Genomic DNA, 20170 nt, shown 5'->3' on the forward strand with positions numbered 1-20170 from the left:
TCGATCACAAGACCCCCCCCGGGGCTCCCAGTGGCCTCTGCTCCCGCCCCGCAGGCCAGCCCCCTGGGATTTCCCCATTTCTCCCCTTTTTTTCCTTAAATAACCCCGCTCAGCTCCTCACAGGGGCACCGAGGGCTCTACCCCCACTATTCACCCTGTGACCCCCCGCGTCCCCACCGCCCCCCGGCCGGTGGCAGCCCTGGGGGGGCCCAGAGGGGTTTTTTTTTTGGGGGTGGGGGGTGGGGGGGGTGTTGGTATCACTAACCCCATTCTGCAGGTGGGGAAACTGAGGCAGGATGGGGAAACCTGGCTGTAAACAGGGCTGTAAACCCTGGGCCCCAACACCACGCGTGGGGGGGGAAGGCAGGGTGGGGTACAGGGGGGGTGGGGTGCAGGGGGCTGGGGTGGGGGGGCCTCCCAGGCTGCACCCCAGGGCCGGGCCCTGCCACGCGCCGGCGGCTGCACGCTCGCCGGCTGCTTTCGCTTTCCGCTGCCGCGGCCGGGGGCACGCCCAGAGCCCCCCCGCCCAAAGATGAAGCCCCAGCGTGGCCCCCTCACCTCCCCCAGACGCCTTCCCCACGCGGGGACCACCCCAAAACCGCCTGCAACACAGATAGGGAGAGCACCCACGGTTGTCTGGGGGGGGGGGGGGCAGGACCCCAAAGGCCTCCATCCTGTCCTACAGAAGAAGCGGGGCTGGGGTGCCCCTTCCTCCAGCCCCAGCCAGACCCCCGCTTCCTCCCTGCACCCCCAAAGCCCCTCCGTGGGGCTCACACCCAGCCGGGGGGACCCCGCGGGACCCCCGCCGGGATTCCCAGCCCACACCACCAAAGCCTGCCGCAGCTCCCATGGGTGGAGTGAGTTTATCCCGGTCTCTGCAGGACAGCCCAGAGCCCCGGGGGACCCCACAGCACCACGAGAAGCAAAGCCGGGACCCCCCCAAAGTGCCACCCCAGGAGCTTCGCATCAGGGACCCCATGGGGGGGGGGGGACAGCACCAAGACGGGCACCCAGCGTTGCCTCCCCAGAGCCCTGGCATCGCTAATGGCACAAGAGCTCTGCAAAATAAAGTTATTTTTCAATTCTGGGCCTGATTTCGATTGTGCCAGCGCCAGCCTGGGCTGGCAGAGCCCAGCTTCACTTCTCTCTGCTTCTTTTCACCCCAAATATTTAAGAGCCGCAAATATTTCTCCCCAAATATTTCAGAGGCGATCCCGGCTCCCCTGGGGCAGGATTTAGGGCATCGCACCGTGCTCAGACCCCGCAGCTGGAGCTGCCTCGTGCCAAGATAATTCCGTTATCGCCTGCTTCCGCTGGAGGCAGCCCATGGGCAGCGTGGTGAGAGCCACCGGCACATCCCGGCACCGCCACGGCCACGTCCCCAAGCACGGTCAGTGACATCGCTCCCGTCCAGGGAGGACCCGCCGGCGTTCTGGCTCTGCAGGGTTAAAGCCACTTGGGGCACAAGCAAGAAGAGAAAAGGCCTGTAAATGTAAAGTGCCATTTATTTTTTTTCTTTTTTTCCATGATGAAAATATCAAGTTAAAAAAAAATTGCAACAACAAAATGCTCGATACGCTTTCGCCTCCTCCTCCTCCAAAACCCAGCACCAAAACCAACTGAAAATACCCTAAATCTTTATGAACTGTCCCCGTTCCCCATCTCCCACTTAATTTAAGAGGCAAAAAACCGTAACGATGCGCACCCCCGCGTCTCTGGGGTGCCTTGCCCAGGCACAAGCTGAGCCAGGGAGCACAGATCCCCCCCCCCCCAAATTTAGGGTCTCCCCCTCTGGGTTTGCCTTGGGGGGACGTGGCTGTCCCTGGCGCTTGCCCCGAGCAGGGCAGCGCCTTCACCCTTTGCTGGGGATGGGGAAAGGAAGGGGGTACGAGGGGTTTGGGGTTACCAAGCCGAGGTGCTTGCTTTTTGGGGGGCCGTCATGGTGGGACCTGAGCGCAGGCAGAGGGGATGTCAGCCGCCAGCCCAACGCGGCAAAAACAGCCCAAAAAGAAGGAAAACGCAGACACACACACAAAAAAACCCCACCAAGTTTCCAAAAATCATCTCCTCGTGGGGGGCTTGGGGATCGCAGAGCCCCGCGTGGGGGGAGCGGGGCAGCGAGTCACCCAAAAATACATCCAGAAAAGGCGGTGACAGCAGGGAGCCGCTGTCCCCAGAGCGCAGCCGGTGCTGGATCCGGCCGCTCCATGGGGGCTCAGCCCTCGCAGCCGTGGGGCCGCAGCCACGGGGGGTCCCGGGGGGTTTTGCGAGGTCCTTCCCAGGCAGGAGGGGACGGGACGGGGAGGTGTTGGGCAGGGAGGAAGAATCAGCCACGGGCGGGCCGAGGTGGCCTTTAGACAAGCCAGCACAGGGGTCTCGCTGGGTGGGTTTAATCCCCTCCCAGGGGACTGCAATGCCCAGCCCAGGCACCCCGCACCTCCCGGCCGAGGGGAGCGGGGGGGGGGGGGGGTCCTGGGGCTCTGCTACAGCCGTGGTGGCCGAGGCCGCTCTTGGGGTGGGCGAGAGGCAGCTGGAGAGGGAAAACCGGCAGCCTGGAGGGGCTTCAGCCTTCCCCAGCCCCAGGGCAGCTCTGCTTCACCCTTCCCTCTGCCCCAGGAGACGGCAGGGTCAGGAGAGGGACCCCGCTCTGGGGCTAGCCCGGCTCCGCCCTGGCCACGGTGGACAACCGGGCTCTGCCTCCCACCTCTCTGCACTGGAAGGAGCCAGGGAAGGAAAGCCTGTGCTCTCCCCTCGCCTCGGCACCTAAAGGCGTGAGCCGCAGCTTGCCACGGAGCCGCGGTCCTGGGGGAGCCACTCACGCGCCCACCCCGCAGCTCCCACCGCATTCCCTCCCGCTGCGAGCCGAGAGCTCGGCCTGCGCTCAACAGATCAAGACCCTTCATTAAATACCCAGTGCGTGACAAGAACAGGCTTTAAAACAACTGTTTACAAAGAAAACAAAGATAATACAAATCTCTCCTTCACCCGCAGACGGGCTGGGAGGGAGCTCACCGCTACGCTCTTCTCCAGCTCAGCCATAAATCATCCCGGGGACCTCCTGCTGCTGCAGCGGCAGGACGCCCACCTCGTCCCCGGCCGCCCCGGGCAGGACGGTGACACTGTTCCGGGCCACCCTAGACAGGGTTTCTCCATTCCTGGCCCCACCGATTTCTCCACCCCGGAGCCCACGTGAAAACCAGGGAGGAGGTGAAGCGTCTGCTGCGCGGCCCCTCGTCCCCATCCCCTGCCACCGCCTCACACACACATGCAAGCGTGCACACACACACACACGATTATTTTCTTTTTTTTTTTTTTTAACCCAAGTGAACATGTTTCAAAAAGAAAAAAAAAAAAAAGAGAAAAATTAACATAAGCAGCACCACATTTCCCAAGTGTCAGGAGCTCCAGAGCTGGAGCAGAGACCTGGAACACCCCCCACATCAAAAGAAACCAACCCCGCTTTGGCCGGGGGTCGGCCGATAGACACTGCCGAGGGGACGGTGCTTTGCCGCTGGGACGCGAGGCGAGAAGGGGCCGGGGAGAAGGAAGGAGGGCAGTTCTGTCATTTACTGAAGGAGAGGAAATGGTGACAGAGGCAGATGTACTGACACCAGGCGGTCGGCTCGGCCCTCACATGGCAGCGCGGGTGGGCGTGCTGGGCTGGTTCAACCGCAGCGTTTTGCACAACCAGCCGGCGAAATCCACCTCCTCCACTTCAGAGCGTTTGATGAAGGTGTGACTCTGAAAGCGAAGGGAAACGGGGTTAGGAACGCGCATCGCCGGCCGCTCCCCGGCTCCCAAAACCCAGCCCCAGCCCCGTGCCGTAGGCTAGACCCCGGAGAGGAGAGAAGATCCTGGTGCGACAGCTCAGGCTGCTCTCGGGCAGCGAAAGCGGATTTTTGAGAAACTATTTGTTCCTTGCAGCCCTGTGGCTGGGATTTTAATCCACGCTGGCCATGTAGTCGACACACAGGCACGGGAGCAAGGAAGATTTAAAGGGGAGCAGAGCCTGCACGGCCCCCGCCCCTGAGCAGACCGAAACGCTGCTCTGTACGGGCAGGCAGAGCAAGGTGCTGCAGCTCCCGCACTCAGAATCACAGAATCATATAGGTTGGAAAAGACCTTTAAGATCATCGAGTCCAACCATAAACCTAACACTGCCAAAAACCACCACTACACCATGTCTCTAAGTACCTCATCCAAACGTCCTTTAAATACCTCCAGGGATGGCGACTCAACCACTTCCCTGGGCAGCCTGTTCCAATGCTTGATAACCCTCTCGGTGAAGAAAAATTTCCTAATATCCAGTCTAAACCTCCCCTGGCGCAACTTGAGGCCATTTCCTCTTGTCCTATCACTTGTTACCTGGGAGAAGAGACCGACCCCCACCTCTCTACAACCTCCCTTCAGGTAGTTGTAGAGAGCGATGAGGTCTCCGTGGTCCTCGCTCGCCCCTGGATAGCAAACCCCGCTCCCCCGGGCGCAGAAGGTAACGGAGAAGCACAGGCAGGACGGGACAACCTTGCAACAAGGGCACGGGGCCACAAGGACGCAGGCCACCACCTTTGCAAGGGCTGCACGGGAGCACCCGGACCTTGCTCAGGGGCTCGGCACGATGCTGAGGAGTAAAGCCGAGGTCAACGTGGTTAAACTGGGCTCATAGGATGGTTTGGGTTGGAAGGGATCATCTACTTCCAGCCCCCCCTGCCATGGGCAGGGACACCTTCCACTCAAAGCCCCATCCAGCCCGGCCTTGAACACTGCCAGGGATGGGGCAGCCACAGCTTCTCTGGGCAACCTGGGCCAGTGCCTCACCACCCTCACAGTCAAGAATTTCTTCCTCATACCTAACGCAAATCTCCCCTCTTTCAGTTTAAAACAGTTGCCCCGTGTCCCGTCACTACACCGCCCAATAAAGGGTCCCTCCCCAGCTTTCCCGTAGCCCCCTTGAAGTCCTGGCAGGCTGCTAGAAGGTCTCCCCGCAGCCTTCTCTTCTCCAGGCTGAACAACCCCAGCTCTCTGCGCCTGTCCTCACAGCAGAGGTGCTCCAGCCCTCGGATCATCTTCAAGGCTTGAGCAGGTCCATGTCTTTCTTATGCTGGGGACCTCAGAGCTGGACGCAGTACTCCGGGTGGGGTCTCACCAGAGCAGAGGAGGAGAATCCCCTCCCTCCTGCTGGCCACGCTGCTTTTGATGCAGTCCAGGGTACGGTTGGCTTTCTGGGCTGCGAGTGCCCATTGCCGGCTCATAGGCAGCCCCATATATTCACATTCATCTGCCCAGCTCGGGAGGCAACGGTTTGTCCCAGGCACCTCCGCAGACATGGGACAGCCGGGTGGTTCCCACCCTGGGCTCCGCATGGGCTCGATACCATCACTGCCTTTGAATCAAAGGCGAGTGAGTCGCTCCCTCTCCCGGGCTCTATTTGGTTCATCTTAAGCTCAGCCTGGGAGTTTCCAGCCTTTTGAGCAAAAGGGGCACAGAAGGACGGGGCAGCGGTTTGCAGATCTGGTGCCACCCCACTCGAGAAAGAAAATTGCTCTCCCCACTTACCATCAGCATCTTCAGATCTGCCCGTTCTGCTGGATTTTTAATTAAGCTGAAATGAGAAGAACAAGAGAGCAAAACCAACGCTGAGACGTTTCTTGTGGGAAACCGGTTATCTGGCTGGAGAGGTCCCCAGCTTCACCGAAAGCCACTTGGCCTCCTGGCTGCTTTACCCAGGAGCCTGGCAGCATGGAAACAGCTCAGAAAGCATCATCTCCAGCAGCCCAGCTCCTAGAGAGAGCCGCAGGATCCAGCTCTTCTAGACCGTGTGGATGAGCTGCACCCTGGAGAAAAGGACCTAACACTTGGATTAGGGGGATTAATCCCCCTAACGGGGATTAGTGATTTTTGTAACGTCCAATCTCTGTAATTTCATGGGAGCTGTGGCATCAGAAGGTCTGGAAGCCGATGGTGTATGCCTGGTGCCTGCAAGGCTGTGGGGTGACTCACAGCCCCAGCAATCTGCTCCACCATCCCCCTGCCAGGCTCATATTTAGAAGGTGCTGGGATACTGCTAAGCATCACCACAAATAAACCGCTTTTATTTCAATCCTTCCCAAGGCAGGAGTTCCCAGCACAACGCAGGATCACGCTGCAGCCAGGAAGAGATCACCTACGGAGCGTGGAGAATATTGCGTTAACGCTGAACGTTTCGGGTGGAGCGGCAGCCCGCAGAGCTGTCAGGGAGTACATACAGGCCTCCACCTTCAGTCATAAGCAGAAATCCTTACCATTTATTTACAAACTCCTGGAAATCTTGCGTGAAAACTCCGTTCGGCAGCTTGGGAGGTGGCTGCAGAGAAAAGGAGAAGGTTTCCTGCATCGTTGTGTGTTAAGGGGTCAAAAAGCAGAGTGTTATCTACAGTCTTTAAGGAGCTGCAGAAAAGCTGTGCTCTACAGCTATCCTCCTCCTCCTCCTCCAAGCTGCCCTTCACAACCAGGGAACTGCTCCCTGCCACTTCTTACCGCGGCTGGGCTGACGGCAAACCGCTGCCCCAGCACCCCGCGCGGCCGGGGGGACCCCACGCCGAATCACTGCCAAAGCTGGGAGACCCAAATTGCAGCGTCACAGCTCGGGATCCAACCTCGCAAGTCCTAGCTCTGGCAACGCCCAGGGCGGACGAAGCCGTTCCAGAAACAGTAACTGGGGGTCAACTCCTCTCATCTTGGAAGGGGAAGCTGCTCTTTCCGCTTGCTGGTGGGACGGACCCTACCTTGCAAGTCTGGTGGGACATTTCAGCCTGGGATTTTAGCACCGGTCGCCCTCAAAGGGCTTCACCTGGTAAAACGTGCACGACCTCAGCATCTGCGCAGAGGGAGCATTTGTCCTTTGCTCATCTAGGGAGGAGCACGTTTGAAACGGCTGGTGGCAGAAGGAGCAGGTCATTACAGCCAAGAGCTCCCCTCACCGCCCTCCTCTTTCAAGGGAGAATCATAAACTTCCCCCTGCAGAGCTTTATTCCAAAACCAGAGATACTTCTGCGATACAAAGAGACGCGAAGAGGGAACGGGGGAGAAGGAAGGGACGTCGGTACAGCTCAGAGGGGCTCTCTATCAAAAAGCCCCTGTTCAAAAAAAGGTTTTGGAGCCCACCCTGACTCAGCAGAAGGGACACAACACCGTGGTACCTCAGGGAAGCCCACCAGAGCCGATGGTAAAGCAATACTCACCTCATTAACTATATAATCCAGCAGTTCAAAGATGGCCATTGCAGGCCGGCTGTCCATCCCATGGCCTGCGTGATTAAGATGACAAAAACAGCGGTGAGAGGCTGTTCAGGGACAGCGAGGGGCCTCATTTCGTGTGAAAAGCATGTGTGCTGTGGGACTTTTCCTGGGAGAGGCAGAGGCAACCCACTTGGGAACCGACTCGCGGTTACAAAATAACAAAGAGAAAACCAAAACGCATTCTGAAATTTCAGATTTCTTTCACCATGCCTATAGTCCAGATTTATTTCCTAGCTCGGAGCATTTGGAGAGTACCAGACCATCTGCTGTGGCAGGCTGGCAGCGTTTCTAGAGCCTTCTGCTTCCAAGCAAACGGCTCAAGCCGAGCCTCCTTCAGACACCCGTGCCGGTTTGGTACTTCTACGAGAGCTACCAGCAAAGCTGTTCTCAAAAAGCTGCCCCGAGCTTGAAAGGAACCCGTTGGCAGCACGGGCAAAGCCTGAGGAGCAACGTGGGCTGTGACAGTGTCCCTCAAAGCATCTCCTCCAAGGGGTCCACACCCCAACAGCCTGCACCGGCCCCAGCACGGGGCGCTTTGCTGCGTAGCTTGAGCCTTCTTGTGGGACACAGCAGGGTCTAAAAGCAGATAAACGGAGCTCTTCAAAATCTTAATAGACCCTGGTTGGCATCGCGGGAGCCTCCTCACCTCCCCATACAAGACCAGACTCCCGCCTGCGCTCGTTAGGAATTACAAACCTCAGCGGTAGAGTGGATTCTGCTGGAGCATTGACACGGCTCCATCTGCTCCGCAGAGAGGGGCCTCCCTAGAAACACTCACCTCCCCGCCACAACCTCATCCGAAACGGCCTTCGGCGAACCCAGCCACACCGAACAAAACCCGACCCCTTCTCCCCCACGTCTGCGTGTTGTTTCCAATGCATACGACAGCCCCTACCACTGACGGGGCGTCCTGGGGGCCTGGCCCGCGGCGAGATGCTGTGAGACTCTCCCTCTGCCCCGTCCACCACAGGACGGCCAAATATTGCTTCCAGTTCCTTGGAGTCTGGCGGGGGGATTGGGTACCTTCCGATAGACAGCTCCACTAACGACAGACCCATGCTCCAGATGTCGGACTGGACCGAGTAGTGGGTGCCCTGCAACCGCTCGGGCTGGGAGGAAAGACCACAGAAACACACGCTGAATCAGAATATCAACAGGCAAAGTCATAAATATCAGGCACTGAACTTAAATAGACGAGACTCGATATCCTGCCGGCCTCTCCATCTCAGGTCTCCACCCCTCCAGGGAAAGGGCTGTCCCAAAGGCGTCACGCGCAAACATAAAGCACTTGTATGCGTCTAATCAACAGCTACAGTTGAGCAGCATTTACAGCTGCTTATACTTAGGAGTCCAGAGTACACAGTAGGAATCTATTTCTCTGTATGCCGAGATCTAATGAACTCAATTTATTAACAATTTTTTTTTTTTTTCCCTCCCCCTGCTCACTCCTGTTAATACCCAAGAGGAATCTGAGGAGCAGAAAATCCACTCTAGGCTCTTACCATTGAAAGAAAAATAAAAATGAAAAATAAATAAGCCAATGCAAGTCATCCATACTGGCAGCTTTGAGTCAGCTGCGCAGACCCAGTGGCTGAGTGCAAAGGAGATATTATTTTTAAATAGCCACTGTCTAACTATAACTGTACTTGAATAACCATTCCCAAAATATGAGAGCAGCTCAGACCTAAGCACCGAAGCGTAGCCTGATGGCTTCGCTCATAACCCACCACTCGTTCCCAGCCACGACCACACGCGGTGCGGGGAGAAGACCCCCAGCCACCCTCTGCCTTTCGGCCAGCAGGACCTGGGGACCGGGAGCCAGCCGGGAGGAGATTTTATTGTTAGGGTGCTCTGTTATCTGCAGCGCAGCTAACGCCGATTATGATTCTCATTTAAAGGAGAGGCACAATCAGCTCTTCCTGCAGTTCACTCTCACTGGCTGACTCCAATTTGGCTTTAATTTCCCATTAGCCTGTACCAAAACCCAGCTGCACTAAACCGGTTTTACCCCCATTTTGCCAGCAAGCGCACATGGTCAAAGCAGCAGAGGAGGTGCGCGTACCTGCATCCCCTCCGCACTCAGTTTTTTGGACAGAGCTTTGCATACAGAAAGAGATGGTTTTGAACCCACAAACGCTCGCCAAAATAAAAGAGAGGAGTATTTGTAGGATCCGAAACATCTTTCCCTGCAAGGCCCTGCTCTTCCACGGGCATCACTGCTAGCCAGGCAGAGGTTGGAGCCGACAAGACACCGACTCCTCGAGAGGAGGAGAGGCGTCTGCTCCTCCGGCACGGGACGGTGCCTCGAAGCACTGGGCTCACCCCCAACGTGAGCCAGGAACGGGGGATGAGGATGGAAACAGAGAGCAAAACCACGAGCACATCGGATGCTACATGCTGATTCTGTAAGAGCCGAGTTGAACCCAAATTGTAAAAAAAAAAAAAAAATAAAAAAAAAAAGGCGACCCAGCTGAAAGTTGAAAGGAACTTACAGACATGTAGGACCGAGTTCCCACAAAAGAGTTTGCCATGGAGTCAATGAGTTGACCGCTGACCCCAAAATCACACAGCTTAATCTCTCCTCGAGAATTAACCAGGATGTTAGAAGGCTTCACGTCTGACAACAGCAAGAGAGAAGAGCATAAATGTGACTCTAGGTAAAATACAGGGCTCTGGTACCGCAGGCAGTTATTTTTAGGTTCCTCCTCTCACCTCTGTGCATGATTTGGTGCTTCTCTCTCAGATACGCCAAGCCTCTCAGAACCTAGAAGGAAACCAAAGGCAGGATGAGATCAGAACTTCGGCAGGACGTGTTGCATAAACTCCGGGTGCTGCCACGCTGCAGCTTGGCGAGAAAAGCCGCCCCGTAGCGTCCACGTGTTTCAGGGTTTGCAATTTATCACCAAGTCAATCACAGATCTTGGGTTAACCACCCAAGAAAGCTTCTCCCAAATCTTCTCCAGGAGAAGTCAACACCGGCCAGTGCAGCGCAAGGGGTCGGAGCTATGGAGAGTGGTTGGGAATATGCTTTCCCCCTCCCCTCTCGCACACACCACTGCCTCCTGCCCTAGGTCAGAGAGGAAAGCACGTATGGGGAAACGAAGAAAGCTTCCCAAGGCAACACAAGCATTATTCCCAAACCGTGCCCAGCAAATCCTTTCTGGAAGCCTGAAGAGCCACCGTAACTCACCGCTATACTGACTTTCCCCAAGATCTCCTCGGGAATTCTTTTGGCTTCTTTCAATACTTGATCCAAAGAGCCACCATCCTAAAATAAAGAACATCGAAATGACCAACACTCCAATCCCCGGCAGGAAAACAGAGCAGCTGGCTGTACAGGCAAGCATGCCCAGGGAGGGCAAGTGGTATATGAGCAGCACATAGCATCCCAGCTCAGCTGTCTGCAACGACTCAGCATCGAGCACACTCCTTTTACAGAAAAAAAAAAAAAAAAAAGATATCTGGTGATCAGAGCTCAAGCTTCTCACTGAAAACTATGTTAATGCTATCTTCTATCAGCTCTACTTCTTGCTATTAGTTCTTAGCTTCCTTTCCGTCAGCGGTAAATGCAAAGATGATGCTGTCAGCGCTGATCCGGAGGAGCGACAACACTATTCTCCGCCAGAGACAACAGAAAATGCACACTGTGCTTCACAGCAAGCTCTGCAGAGCGGCGAGTTTACAACATTTCCGTTTGGCCAACCCCCAAACCTCTGCTTCCGCTTTCCACAAAGTCGATCTCTCTGTCATTTCGATGCCTAAGCAGGAGCGTGCAGCTCCTACCAGGAGCACAGTGGCCTTGCTGCAGCCAGAGCAAGGAGCCATCGCGGCTGCCAGCACCCTAACCCATTTCACCCGCAATTTCGAGTCTCAGGGAGATGCAATTCACAACAGTCCAGGGAGCAGCAGCTTGCAGAGGAGGAACGGGGACTCACCATGTGCTCCATGCAGATGGAGATCTCTCCATCGCTGTAGAAGGCTCCATAGAAACCCACGATATATGGGGAATTACACTCATGCAGCACCTGCAGCTCTCGGATAATCTGATTCCTGATGGCCGGTTTGATTTCTAAATGAATCAGCTGCCAAGAAAGAAAAAAAAAAAATATTCAAGGTGTAACAACTGGAAAAAAAAAAAACCAACCACCCAACAAACTTTCGGGAACCATGCGAGCAAGTCCTGAGTGTTGGAAAGAAACAAAGTCTTCAAGGCAAGCTCCGCTTTGGCGTAGCCCTTTCACCATTTGCAGACTGCCATTAAGGATAAAGGGAGAGGCAGAGCCCTGCGCAGCCTGTTAGCGACTGAAGCAACCGCCGGCCATGTAACACGTGGAGATGGCACAGGATACAGAGCGGAAAGACAAGTCAGAAGTTTGATGCAGATCTGACTCAGCAGACGGGAACATTTTCACAAGTTCTGTAGGTGTTGTAAGAAGAGGTGCTCTGATATCAAGGAAACCACAGAAAGTAAAGAAAAAAAAAAAAAGGTGAAGATTATGCACGTGAAAGAGCAGTTGCTTTATTCCTTGGGCTCCATGTAGAGTCGGTTATCAGAGCTGTGGGTAGGGAAGCCAGAGGCTAGAAAATACAACGGCAGGTCAGAAAAAAGAGCCACTGTGACTGTAAGGTCTAGGACGCCCAACCCCAGGGACGTCTGTCCTTCCCGCACACCTACAAAGGCCGGTCTCTGCAGGAAGGACAGCAGTGCTCCTGGCTTCAGTTTCTGAAGACGGAGCTCCCAACAATCTCAAAACCACCCAGTGACACCCAACGCTCCCAAATCAAACGCCCTGGAAGACTCTGAGAGCTCAGCTCCTAGAGAAGCCACCTAGAGAAGCGGATTTGCTTGTGAGACCCACTAAACCATCCCAACAGCAGGTGAGACCAGAGGCTTTCAAGGAAGCTGTCCTACAGAGGAGCCCAAGGAAGCTGTCCTACAGAGGAGCCCAAGGAAGCTGTCCTACAGAGGAGCCCAAGGAAGCTGTCCTACAGAGGAGCCCAAGGAAGCTGTCCTACAGAGGAGCCCAAGGAAGGTGACCTACAGAGGAGCGGCTGCACTGTTCTGGCCGAGCACTGCTTTTTCAGATGGAAGAACCTCCTGGTTTTCTATTATCGGGCACCACAATAAAAGAAGTCGCCCGTAAACCCATGTCTGAGACAAATCGGTGTCACGGCTGCTTGGAACTACCTTGGGGATCTATTAAGTGGGTGGTGAGGGGCGAGGAACACATGCACCAAACTCCTGTCTATGCAGGAACGGCCACCCGTCCCTCCACCTGCCATTTCCAGTCCTCGTTAGCCACAACCTAGGATCCTCAAGAGATCTGCTCCTATCCAGTTTAGCCGAGTGCATTAAAAACAGCTTCACTGGAAAAAAGAATAAAACTTATGTTTTCACACAAGGCGCTCCAAACCCCGGGGACCTGTCGCAGAGAGCGCGGCCGCTCCCAGGGGACTCGGAGCCAGGCAGAGCAGCCAGGTCGCTCACAGAGAGGAAGCAGGAGAGGTTCCACCTAAAACGTAGCTGGGGGCAGCTGGGACCGTGGTCCCGACCCGGGCGAGGTGGTTAGGGTGCAGATGGGTCACCGCAGAGAGATCCCAACCGAAGCCGGCTCTCCCAGAGCCGGGGCGAGTGCCAGACGCTCTCCAGCACACACCACCATAGCCCGCTCCTCCGTTACCTTCCGTGCCATAATGAGCCCTGAAGGTTTGTGCTGCACTTTGGTGACCACGCCGCCATTGCCAGCCCCCAGTTCGGAGATCCTCTCAAAGTCATCGTCCTTCAGCTCGCCTACTTTGGCTTTCTGCGTAAGGAAAGCTTCCAGGCGCTTCTTCTGCTGCTCGTCCAGCTCCAATTCCTCGAGCTTTTTCTGAAGGTCCACGAGGTTTGCCCTGGAGAGGGGAGGAGGAGACAGGAGGGACGGTCAGGAGACTGTGAGGGCAGCACCAGAGAAAGAGGGGTTTGGTTTTTTTTAGGGAAGCAGAGGGAGATAACTGAAAACCGTCGTCCGACGCATACTCAGCCCATATCAGACACATATCAGCCCCTGATATAGCAGTGAGACTAAGGCAAAGCTCTGGAGAGAGGCAGGGCTCGGCTCCGGTGCCGACAGGGTCACACGGACAGCGAGACCCATGGTGCAATATCTGCCCAACACGCACATCTCCTCTGGAGAGGAGCTCTAGTGCAGTCAGCTGTTTCGGGAAAGCCAAGGAGTAGGGAAAATCCTTCAACTCTTAAAGAGGCAGCACAGCTCAGCCCGGAGAGAACGGCAGCACCAGCAACCTCTCCCTCTCCCAACAGAGGAAGCCAAGTTTGGGTTTTGCTGCGAAATACGAGAAGGGCTTTCCAGGGTATCCAGCAACCCCCTGCTCCGTTACGTATGTGTCCCCCCCCAAATCCACCGCTCCCGAGCACAAAGGGGGGGTCTGTGCTCCCCCAGCACCTGCTGCCGAGCTCCCATCGCCCGGGCAGGCTCCAGCTGCTCTCTCCCATTTGCTGCCCACCCCCTTATCCAGCCCCCCCCCCCCCCCCCCCTCCACCCAGGGCGATGGTTCGGGAGGGGTCTCACCCCACGCCTTCCACCCAGCTCCCCCATGCGATGCTCGGCCTCCCCCAGCACTGCCCATGCCCCCTCTCCACCACCCTTCGCCCCACACGTCCTGCCCCCCCAGCCCTGATTACTACCCCAAATCCTCCCCCCAAGCCTCGGTCCCCATCCCAGCCCCAACCTGCGTGGCCAGGCCTGGCCCCCCAACGCCCCAGGCCTCAGCTGCCCCCAGACCTGCCCCCAGCCTCCTCTGCCTTCCCTGCCACCCCCCAGCACACCCGGGGATCACACCTCCGCCCCTGCCCCATCCCATCCCCGCCCGCCCCAGCCCCTCTAACACCCAACCTGGCCCCCCCCGGCCCCGGCCCCCCGGCCCCCTCCTCACCCCGGACACCCCCGGGCTGGGCCCATCCAGCCCCGCAGCCCCGGCCTGTCCCGGCCCCCCAGCCCTGTCCCGGCTCCCCCAGGCGCGCTGCCCGCCCCGCCCCGGCCCCCGCAGCCTCCCCAGGCCCGGTGCCCGCCCTGCCCCGGCTCCCCCCGGGCCCGGTACCCCCGCGGCCGCGGCGCAGGCCGGGCGGGCGCCGCCACCACTCACTCACTCGGCGGAGCCGTCGGGGCTCGGCCCCTCGGCAGCGCTGGGGGCGATGTTGAGGGCCGGCAGCACCGGCTTCCTCTTGGCCGGCATGGCCGGGCCGGGCCGCGCCTGCGGGGCCTAGCGGGGGCGCGGCCGCGCGGCGCGGGGGCGCGCGGGGGCGGGGCCAGAGGGGGCGGGGCCGCGCGGGGCCTATGGGGGGCGCGGCCGCATGGAGCGGGGGCGCGCGCGAGGGGCGGGGCCAGAAGGGGCGGGGGGAGCAGAAGGGGCGTGGCCCGAGAACCGCGGGGAGAGGGTGGGGCCGCGGAGTCTCGCGAGAGCTCGCGAGGGAGGGAGGGAGGGAGGAGGCGGGAGGGGGCGCCACGGCCGAGGGGGCGGGGCCGAGGGAGGCAGCGCTGAGGGCCTCGGCGGTAATTAGCGGCCCAGCAATGAGCGGGAGCCGCCCCGCCCTCCCGCCCCGCCATGCCCCGCCCTCCCGCCCCGCCATGCCCCGCCCTCCCGCCCCGCCCGGCCCGGGGCTGCTGGGGGGCCCTAGGGAGGCCGGGCGGGCAGCGCCCTTTGCTCGGCTCCAGGGGCTCCCGTCGCCGCCGCCGGGCCATAAAGCGGGGAGCGGCGGGCGGGCGGGCGGGCGGGCGGACAGCTGCCTTCGCCGGGGCCGCCCGGTCAGAGGGCGTCGAGCGGCAGATAACGGGGCGCGGCCTCGGGCCCCGCGCCGCGCCTCGGCCCGCGGCGCCTTCCCCCCCCCCCCCCCCGCCCCCTCCCTGCGCCGAGGGGGCCCCGGGGGATCGCGGGGGTCCGGGCGGGAGGGGCTCATCTGGGGGGCGGCGCGGGTGACACGCGTGGGGCTGGCACCCTGACGGCGGGGCGGCGGCCGACGAACCGCAGCGTGTTCGGCCGCGGAGAGCCGCGGGGGAAACTGAGGCACGGCAGGCGGGGGCCGGGCGGGCAGCAGGGGCCGGGCGTGCGGCCAGCCCTGGGCGCGGGGGGGAGCAGGGTCTGTTGTGGAGGAGGCCATAGGTGGTAGAGTCCGAGCCAGCGTCTTCCCCGGATGTTGTTCTCCACACCTATAAAATGTGATCAACGCCGGTACGCTCCTCTGCAAAAAAGGGAAATTGTCCCCAAAAATGGGTGAAAGTTCACGGGCAATCACAGCGCTCGGACTTCGCTCACCAGCCCCGGGCCCCTCCTGCCCCGCTCGCCGGAGGAGGACAAAAACATTTGGCTAATGAGTTACGGAGCGCAATGGGTCCGTCCCCGGGGCGGCCCTCCCATCGCTGGCCACCGTCCCCAATCAGGGACGGGAGATTTTGCAATCCAGGACGTTATTTCTGTGCAGTTGGAGTTTAAACTTTGCCACTCGGGTCAGGGCACCACAGAGGAGGAGGAGGAGGTCGTGGCCGGGCTCGGTGTCCGCCCCGCTCCCCTGCGCACCGAGGCGGTTGAGAAGACAGGACGGATCTGTGGGAGTGGGATCTCACGCAGGTATGTCCTGGCTGCCGGCGCTCACAGGGTCCCTCTACCTGATGGTCCCACGGGGCCATCAGGGCCCACTGGAAGGACTGAGGATGAAGGACAGGGTGCAATAAAGCCCCTTGCCTGGGTTGGCCGGCCAAACGTCATGGTAATGACAACCATCCCCAAGCCTGGCTTGAAGGACACTTCCGTCAGTGTTTAATAGGTTGGGAAGGGCAGTTGGGTGATGGGTTGGGTGGTTGAGTGGTGGGTTGGTCAATCAATCAATCAAACAGTTGACTGGTCAGTCAGTTGGTCACTGGCTTGGTTATTCGGTCAAGTCAATCAGCTGGTCAGTTGGCCACCAAGTTGACCATTTGGTCTGTTTCTTGGTCAGTTCATTGATTTGGCTGGGCAACCAGTTCGTCAGTTGGTCAACTGGTTGGTCAGCTGGTCGGTTAGTTGGGCTGTCAGTCAGCTGATCGGCCGTTTGGGCAACTGGTCAGTTGGCCCGTTGGTTTTCTCTGAGTCCGGGGTCTCAAGCAGTGCCTGAGGTGGCAGTGGCAGAGCGGGGCTGAGGCCCCTCCTCGGGGCCGGCCGGTGGCAGCAGTCTCCTCCCCCTCCGCTTGCCACCCAAAATGATTAACCTGATCTTCTGGAGCGGTCACACGTGTGGGACGGGACTGGACAGGGGAGCTGACCCAGCCCATGGGCGCTCATCCCGCTCCTGCACGTGGGGGGCACGGTAGGGCTGGGGCAGCTGGGTGCCTGCGGGGAGTTCACGGGGAATGGGTTAGGGACCTGACCCTGCCACCTCGCAGCCATGGCCTCTGGCGTGGACAGCCTCGACCTGCTGGACCTCCTCTTCGACCGCCAGGATGGGATCCTGCGTGGCGTGGAGCTGGGGACACCGCCGGGCGCCTGGCACAAGGACGGGGTGAGTCCCCTGGGCTGAGGAGGCCCATCCTCACCTCATCCCTGGCAGGAGAGCCCCATCCCCACGCCTTGCCCAGGAGCTGGGACCACCCCGCAGCGCGGGCAGCTCCTGTGGGCACCCCAGGGTGACGGGCACCCCATGGTGACGGGCGCCCGTGTCCCTGCAGCGTGCCCAGGATGGCGAGGACTTCCTCAGCTCCATCCTAGGCTCCGGGGACTCGGCGTCGGACTCGCCCGACTGGTCCCCGGCCACCAGCGACAGCGGGGTCTCCGAGGACCCCCCCTCTGACCAGCTCGACAGCCCCCCCAGGTGCTGTGACGGGGGTCCCAGCGAGGTCCTGTACCCCTATGCCAACCCCTGTCGGGCTCTGCCCCTCCCGGGGGGGGCTGGGGTCCTGCACCCCGAGGTCTCCATCGACCTGGGTGAGCCACGGGGGAGAGACTGGGCAAAGGACCAGTCTGGGGGCACCGGAGGGACGGGGGGGACTGGGGACACTGGGGAGCTGAGGGGGGATGGGGGAGCTGGGGTCTGTCAGGGATAGTGAGGAAATTAGGGGAGCTGGGGGGACTGGAGGGAACTGGGCAGACTGGGGAGAACTGGGAGATCTGGAGGACTTGGGGGGAGCCGGGGGGAGTGGGGAGAGCTTGGGAACTGGGGTGAACTGGGCAGACTGGTGTTGGTGGGGGAGACTGGAAGAGGAGGGAGGTTTGGGGTGGCTGGGGGTGCCGAGGTGGGCTGAGCAGCGCGGGGTGTTCTGGGGGGGCTGGGGCAGGACCAGAGGGACAGTTTGGGGGGACAGAGTCCGGGGCCACTGGACTGGCAGGTGGCAGCAGCAAGTCACCGTAGCTCCTGGGTCACGGCGGGGGTGAGGGTCCTGCACCGGGGACACTGGGGACAGAGGGACAGGGGACATAGGGGACACAGGGGCCATAGGACTGCTGGCAGCCTCCGCTCTCCCCTCACCCAGACATGTGGCACCCCGGCTTCTTCCTGGAGGAGAGCCAGGACCTGCCCGTGGTCTCCCCGCCCGCATCCTGCACCCTCACCGTCAAGGACCTGCTGCTCTCAGGCAGCGCTGATGCCGTGAGTCCCTGTGTCCCCATCCCTCCTTGTCCCCAGCCTTGTCCCTTCCTGGTGCGTGATCCCCTCCCCGTTCCTGTCCCCATCCCTCCCCGTCCCCACGCTTGTCCCCTCTCCCACACCACGGTCCCATCCCTGTCCCTTCCTGGACCACGATCCCATCCTCATCCCCGCACCGTGGTCCCCACCGTGGGTCCCTGGGGTCAGCCGCGGGGTGACCCCGCCACCCAGGGCCGTCACCCACCCGTGGCCCCACAGCAGCCGCAGGTGCCCGGCTCCCTGCTGAGGCAGAGCCAGGGGCAGTTCCAGGAGCTGGTGCTGACGGAGGACGAGAAGAAGCTGCTGGCGAAGGAGGGGGTGTCCCTGCCCACGCAGCTGCCCCTCACCAAGGTGGGTCCCGCCATGCCTGGGAAGGGTGCAGAGCGGGGGGGTGCCAACCCCGGCGGCCCTGACCCCCCCCTTGTCTCCCCCAGTACGAGGAGCGGGTGCTGAAGAAGATCCGGCGGAAGATCAGGAACAAGCAGTCGGCTCAGGAGAGCCGCAAGAAGAAGAAGGAGTATATCGACGGGCTGGAGAGCCGGTACGGCCCCCAAACCCCTGCTCTGGGCACGGCCGCGCACCAACCCCCGGGGCTGGCACCCCCTGCCCCAGGCACCCTGGGGGCACCCGGCTGGCCGTTGATGGGCACGCTGCTCCTTGCCAGCCCCCCGAGCTGTCCCCCCCGACCTCGTCCCCCTCTCCCTGTCCCCCAGGATGTCGGCGTGCACGGCCCAGAACCAGGAGCTGCAGAGGAAAGTCCTGCACCTGGAGAAGCAGAACTCGTAGGTGTTCCGGGGCAGGACGGGGACGAGGGTGGGTAGGATGGGGCTGGGACTCCCCCCCCACCCCTGGCCAGACCTGCTAGGGGGCAAGAGGGGCTTGGAGGTGCTAATGGGCTCTCCCTGTCCCCAGGTCCCTCCTGGAGCAGCTGAAGAAGCTCCAGGCCCTCGTGGTACAGTCGAGCAACAAGGCAGCGCAGACGGGAACCTGCATCGCGGTGCGTGGAGCCCCCAGGTCCCCCCAGGGCCTCCTCGCTTGGAGGGAGGGACGCTCAGACCCACGGAGATGTGCTGGCAGGGGTGGATGGAAGGATGGACAGAGGGATGGACACGTGCTAAGGCAGAGGGATAGATGCTCCAAGGTTGGGCGGATGGAGGAGGGATGGATGGAGGAAGGGATGGATGGAGGTGTGCTGCCAGGGGCACGTGCACAGGGAGGGACGGAGGGACGCAGTCCTGGTTCTGCCACCAGCCCCCCCTCTGGGAGCCGTGTCCCAGAACCCGGTCCCCCCTCCACCACCGTGCACGGTGACGTCCCCGCTCTGCCCCCAGGTCCTGCTGCTCTCTTTCGCACTCATCGTCTTCCCCTCCATCAGCCCCTTTGCCCCCAGCAAGGCCGAGGCAGACGGCGACTTCGGACCCGTGCGAGGTGAGGGCTGCGCCGGGGCTGCGCCGGGAGCTCAGGGCACCGGAGTGGGCCCTGACCCTCCTTCGCGCTCAGTTTTCTCCAGGTCCCTGCACAACGCGGCCGCCTCCCGCGTGGCTTACACACAGCCCCAAGTCGGGGACGAGAAGTCCCCAGAGCCGCTGTGGCCGGAGCACCTGGGCGAAGCCCCCGAGACCCTACACGAAGCCTTCGGCGGCCACGCGTTCACCCCACGCCCAGACAAAATCTCCCCCCGTAACGGCACGCAGCCGCTCGCCTCGGAGGGGCTGAGCCATGGGGACGGGGATCAAGCCGACACCGTGTCTGGGGACGGCACCGCGCCGCACCGTGGCCTGGCATCGCTGGCTTGGACCGAGGCTGGCCACAGCAGGCCCACGGTGCTGGAGCCGGCTGAGGAGCTTTAAGCAGCAGCCAGGGACCACGGGGGATGCGATGGGGTGGCTCAGCACCTCATCCCCTATGGGACAAGCCCTCGGGGTGGCCCCTCTAGGATTTGCCTCCAGGCACGGGCAGATGCTGGACCCACTTGGCTTTGCTTGTATCTGTGAACTGGGAAGATGAGACCGGTTCCCACTGGCCTTACTGGGAGGGAAGGGGCTGCTCCTGCCCCCCGGGTGCAGCAGGAGTTGCGGAAGGGAGAGGGGGTTGCTCAGGATGGGGACGAGGGAACTGGAGGGGCCCTGGACTTGTTGGCTATTGATGTTGCAACTGGTTGGTTTTGTTCTTTTTTTTTTTTTTAAGCTTTATTTTCATCTCTAAATAAAAGGTATTTTGGAAAAAATCCACCTGCTTTAGCTTA

At 60.2% G+C, this 20170-nt stretch overlaps 2 protein-coding genes across 6 annotated transcripts; one reads left to right on the forward strand and one right to left on the reverse strand.

The window, feature by feature from the left end:
* Positions 1-2927: 2927 nt before the first annotated feature.
* On the reverse strand, positions 2928-14569 carry MAP2K2 (mitogen-activated protein kinase kinase 2). The gene is made up of 11 exons (XM_075524133.1): positions 14425-14569; positions 12956-13166; positions 11210-11356; positions 10465-10542; positions 9987-10038; positions 9767-9891; positions 8170-8383; positions 7218-7282; positions 6279-6340; positions 5554-5599; positions 2928-3741 (listed from the first exon to the last, which is right to left on the reverse strand). Exons 1-11 carry the CDS (start codon positions 14508-14510, stop codon positions 3631-3633), a joined length of 1197 nt encoding a protein of 398 aa, XP_075380248.1. The 5' UTR covers positions 14511-14569; the 3' UTR covers positions 2928-3630.
* A 753-nt stretch (positions 14570-15322) lies between these two features.
* Positions 15323-20131, forward strand: CREB3L3 (cAMP responsive element binding protein 3 like 3). 5 transcript variants are annotated; one of them, XM_075524129.1, is made up of 11 exons: positions 15323-15646; positions 15754-15899; positions 16691-16806; positions 16973-17228; positions 17774-17889; positions 18145-18276; positions 18360-18466; positions 18639-18707; positions 18838-18922; positions 19257-19353; positions 19426-20131. In XM_075524129.1, the coding sequence occupies exons 3-11, from the start codon at positions 16693-16695 to the stop codon at positions 19773-19775; spliced, it is 1326 nt and encodes a 441-aa protein (XP_075380244.1). In that variant the 5' UTR covers positions 15323-15646; positions 15754-15899; positions 16691-16692; the 3' UTR covers positions 19776-20131. The 5 variants fall into 5 exon arrangements, with proteins under 5 accessions (XP_075380244.1, XP_075380243.1, XP_075380242.1 ...); XM_075524128.1 differs by having other exon boundaries at positions 15323-15899; XM_075524127.1 differs by lacking the exons at positions 15323-15646; positions 15754-15899 and adding an exon at positions 16163-16614.
* The last annotated feature ends 39 nt before the right edge of the window (positions 20132-20170 follow it).

Source organism: Mycteria americana, chromosome 24, assembly GCF_035582795.1.
Source record: "Mycteria americana isolate JAX WOST 10 ecotype Jacksonville Zoo and Gardens chromosome 24, USCA_MyAme_1.0, whole genome shotgun sequence".
Lineage (NCBI taxonomy): Eukaryota > Metazoa > Chordata > Aves > Ciconiiformes > Ciconiidae > Mycteria > Mycteria americana.

What these genes read in the sequence shown, in the direction of transcription:
- CREB3L3 (XM_075524127.1), top strand. Translation starts at nt 16,578, where the DNA reads ATGGGCGCTCATCCCGCTCCTGCACGTGGGGGGCACG. An exon ending in GCGCCTGGCACAAGGACGGG is followed by an intron (nt 16,807 to 16,972) that starts GTGAGTCCCCTG and finishes GTGTCCCTGCAG; the next exon opens with CGTGCCCAGGATGGCGAGGA. An exon ending in CACCTGGAGAAGCAGAACTC is followed by an intron (nt 18,708 to 18,837) that starts GTAGGTGTTCCG and finishes CCCTGTCCCCAG; the next exon opens with GTCCCTCCTGGAGCAGCTGA.
- MAP2K2 (XM_075524133.1), bottom strand. Translation starts at nt 14,510, where the DNA reads ATGCCGGCCAAGAGGAAGCCGGTGCTGCCGGCCCTCAACATCGCCCCC. An exon ending in CCATCTGCATGGAGCACATG is followed by an intron (nt 10,543 to 11,209) that starts GTGAGTCCCCGT and finishes TCTTTATTTTAG; the next exon opens with GATGGTGGCTCTTTGGATCA. An exon ending in CAGGAGTTTGTAAATAAATG is followed by an intron (nt 5,600 to 6,278) that starts GTAAGGATTTCT and finishes TTCTCATTTCAG; the next exon opens with CTTAATTAAAAATCCAGCAG.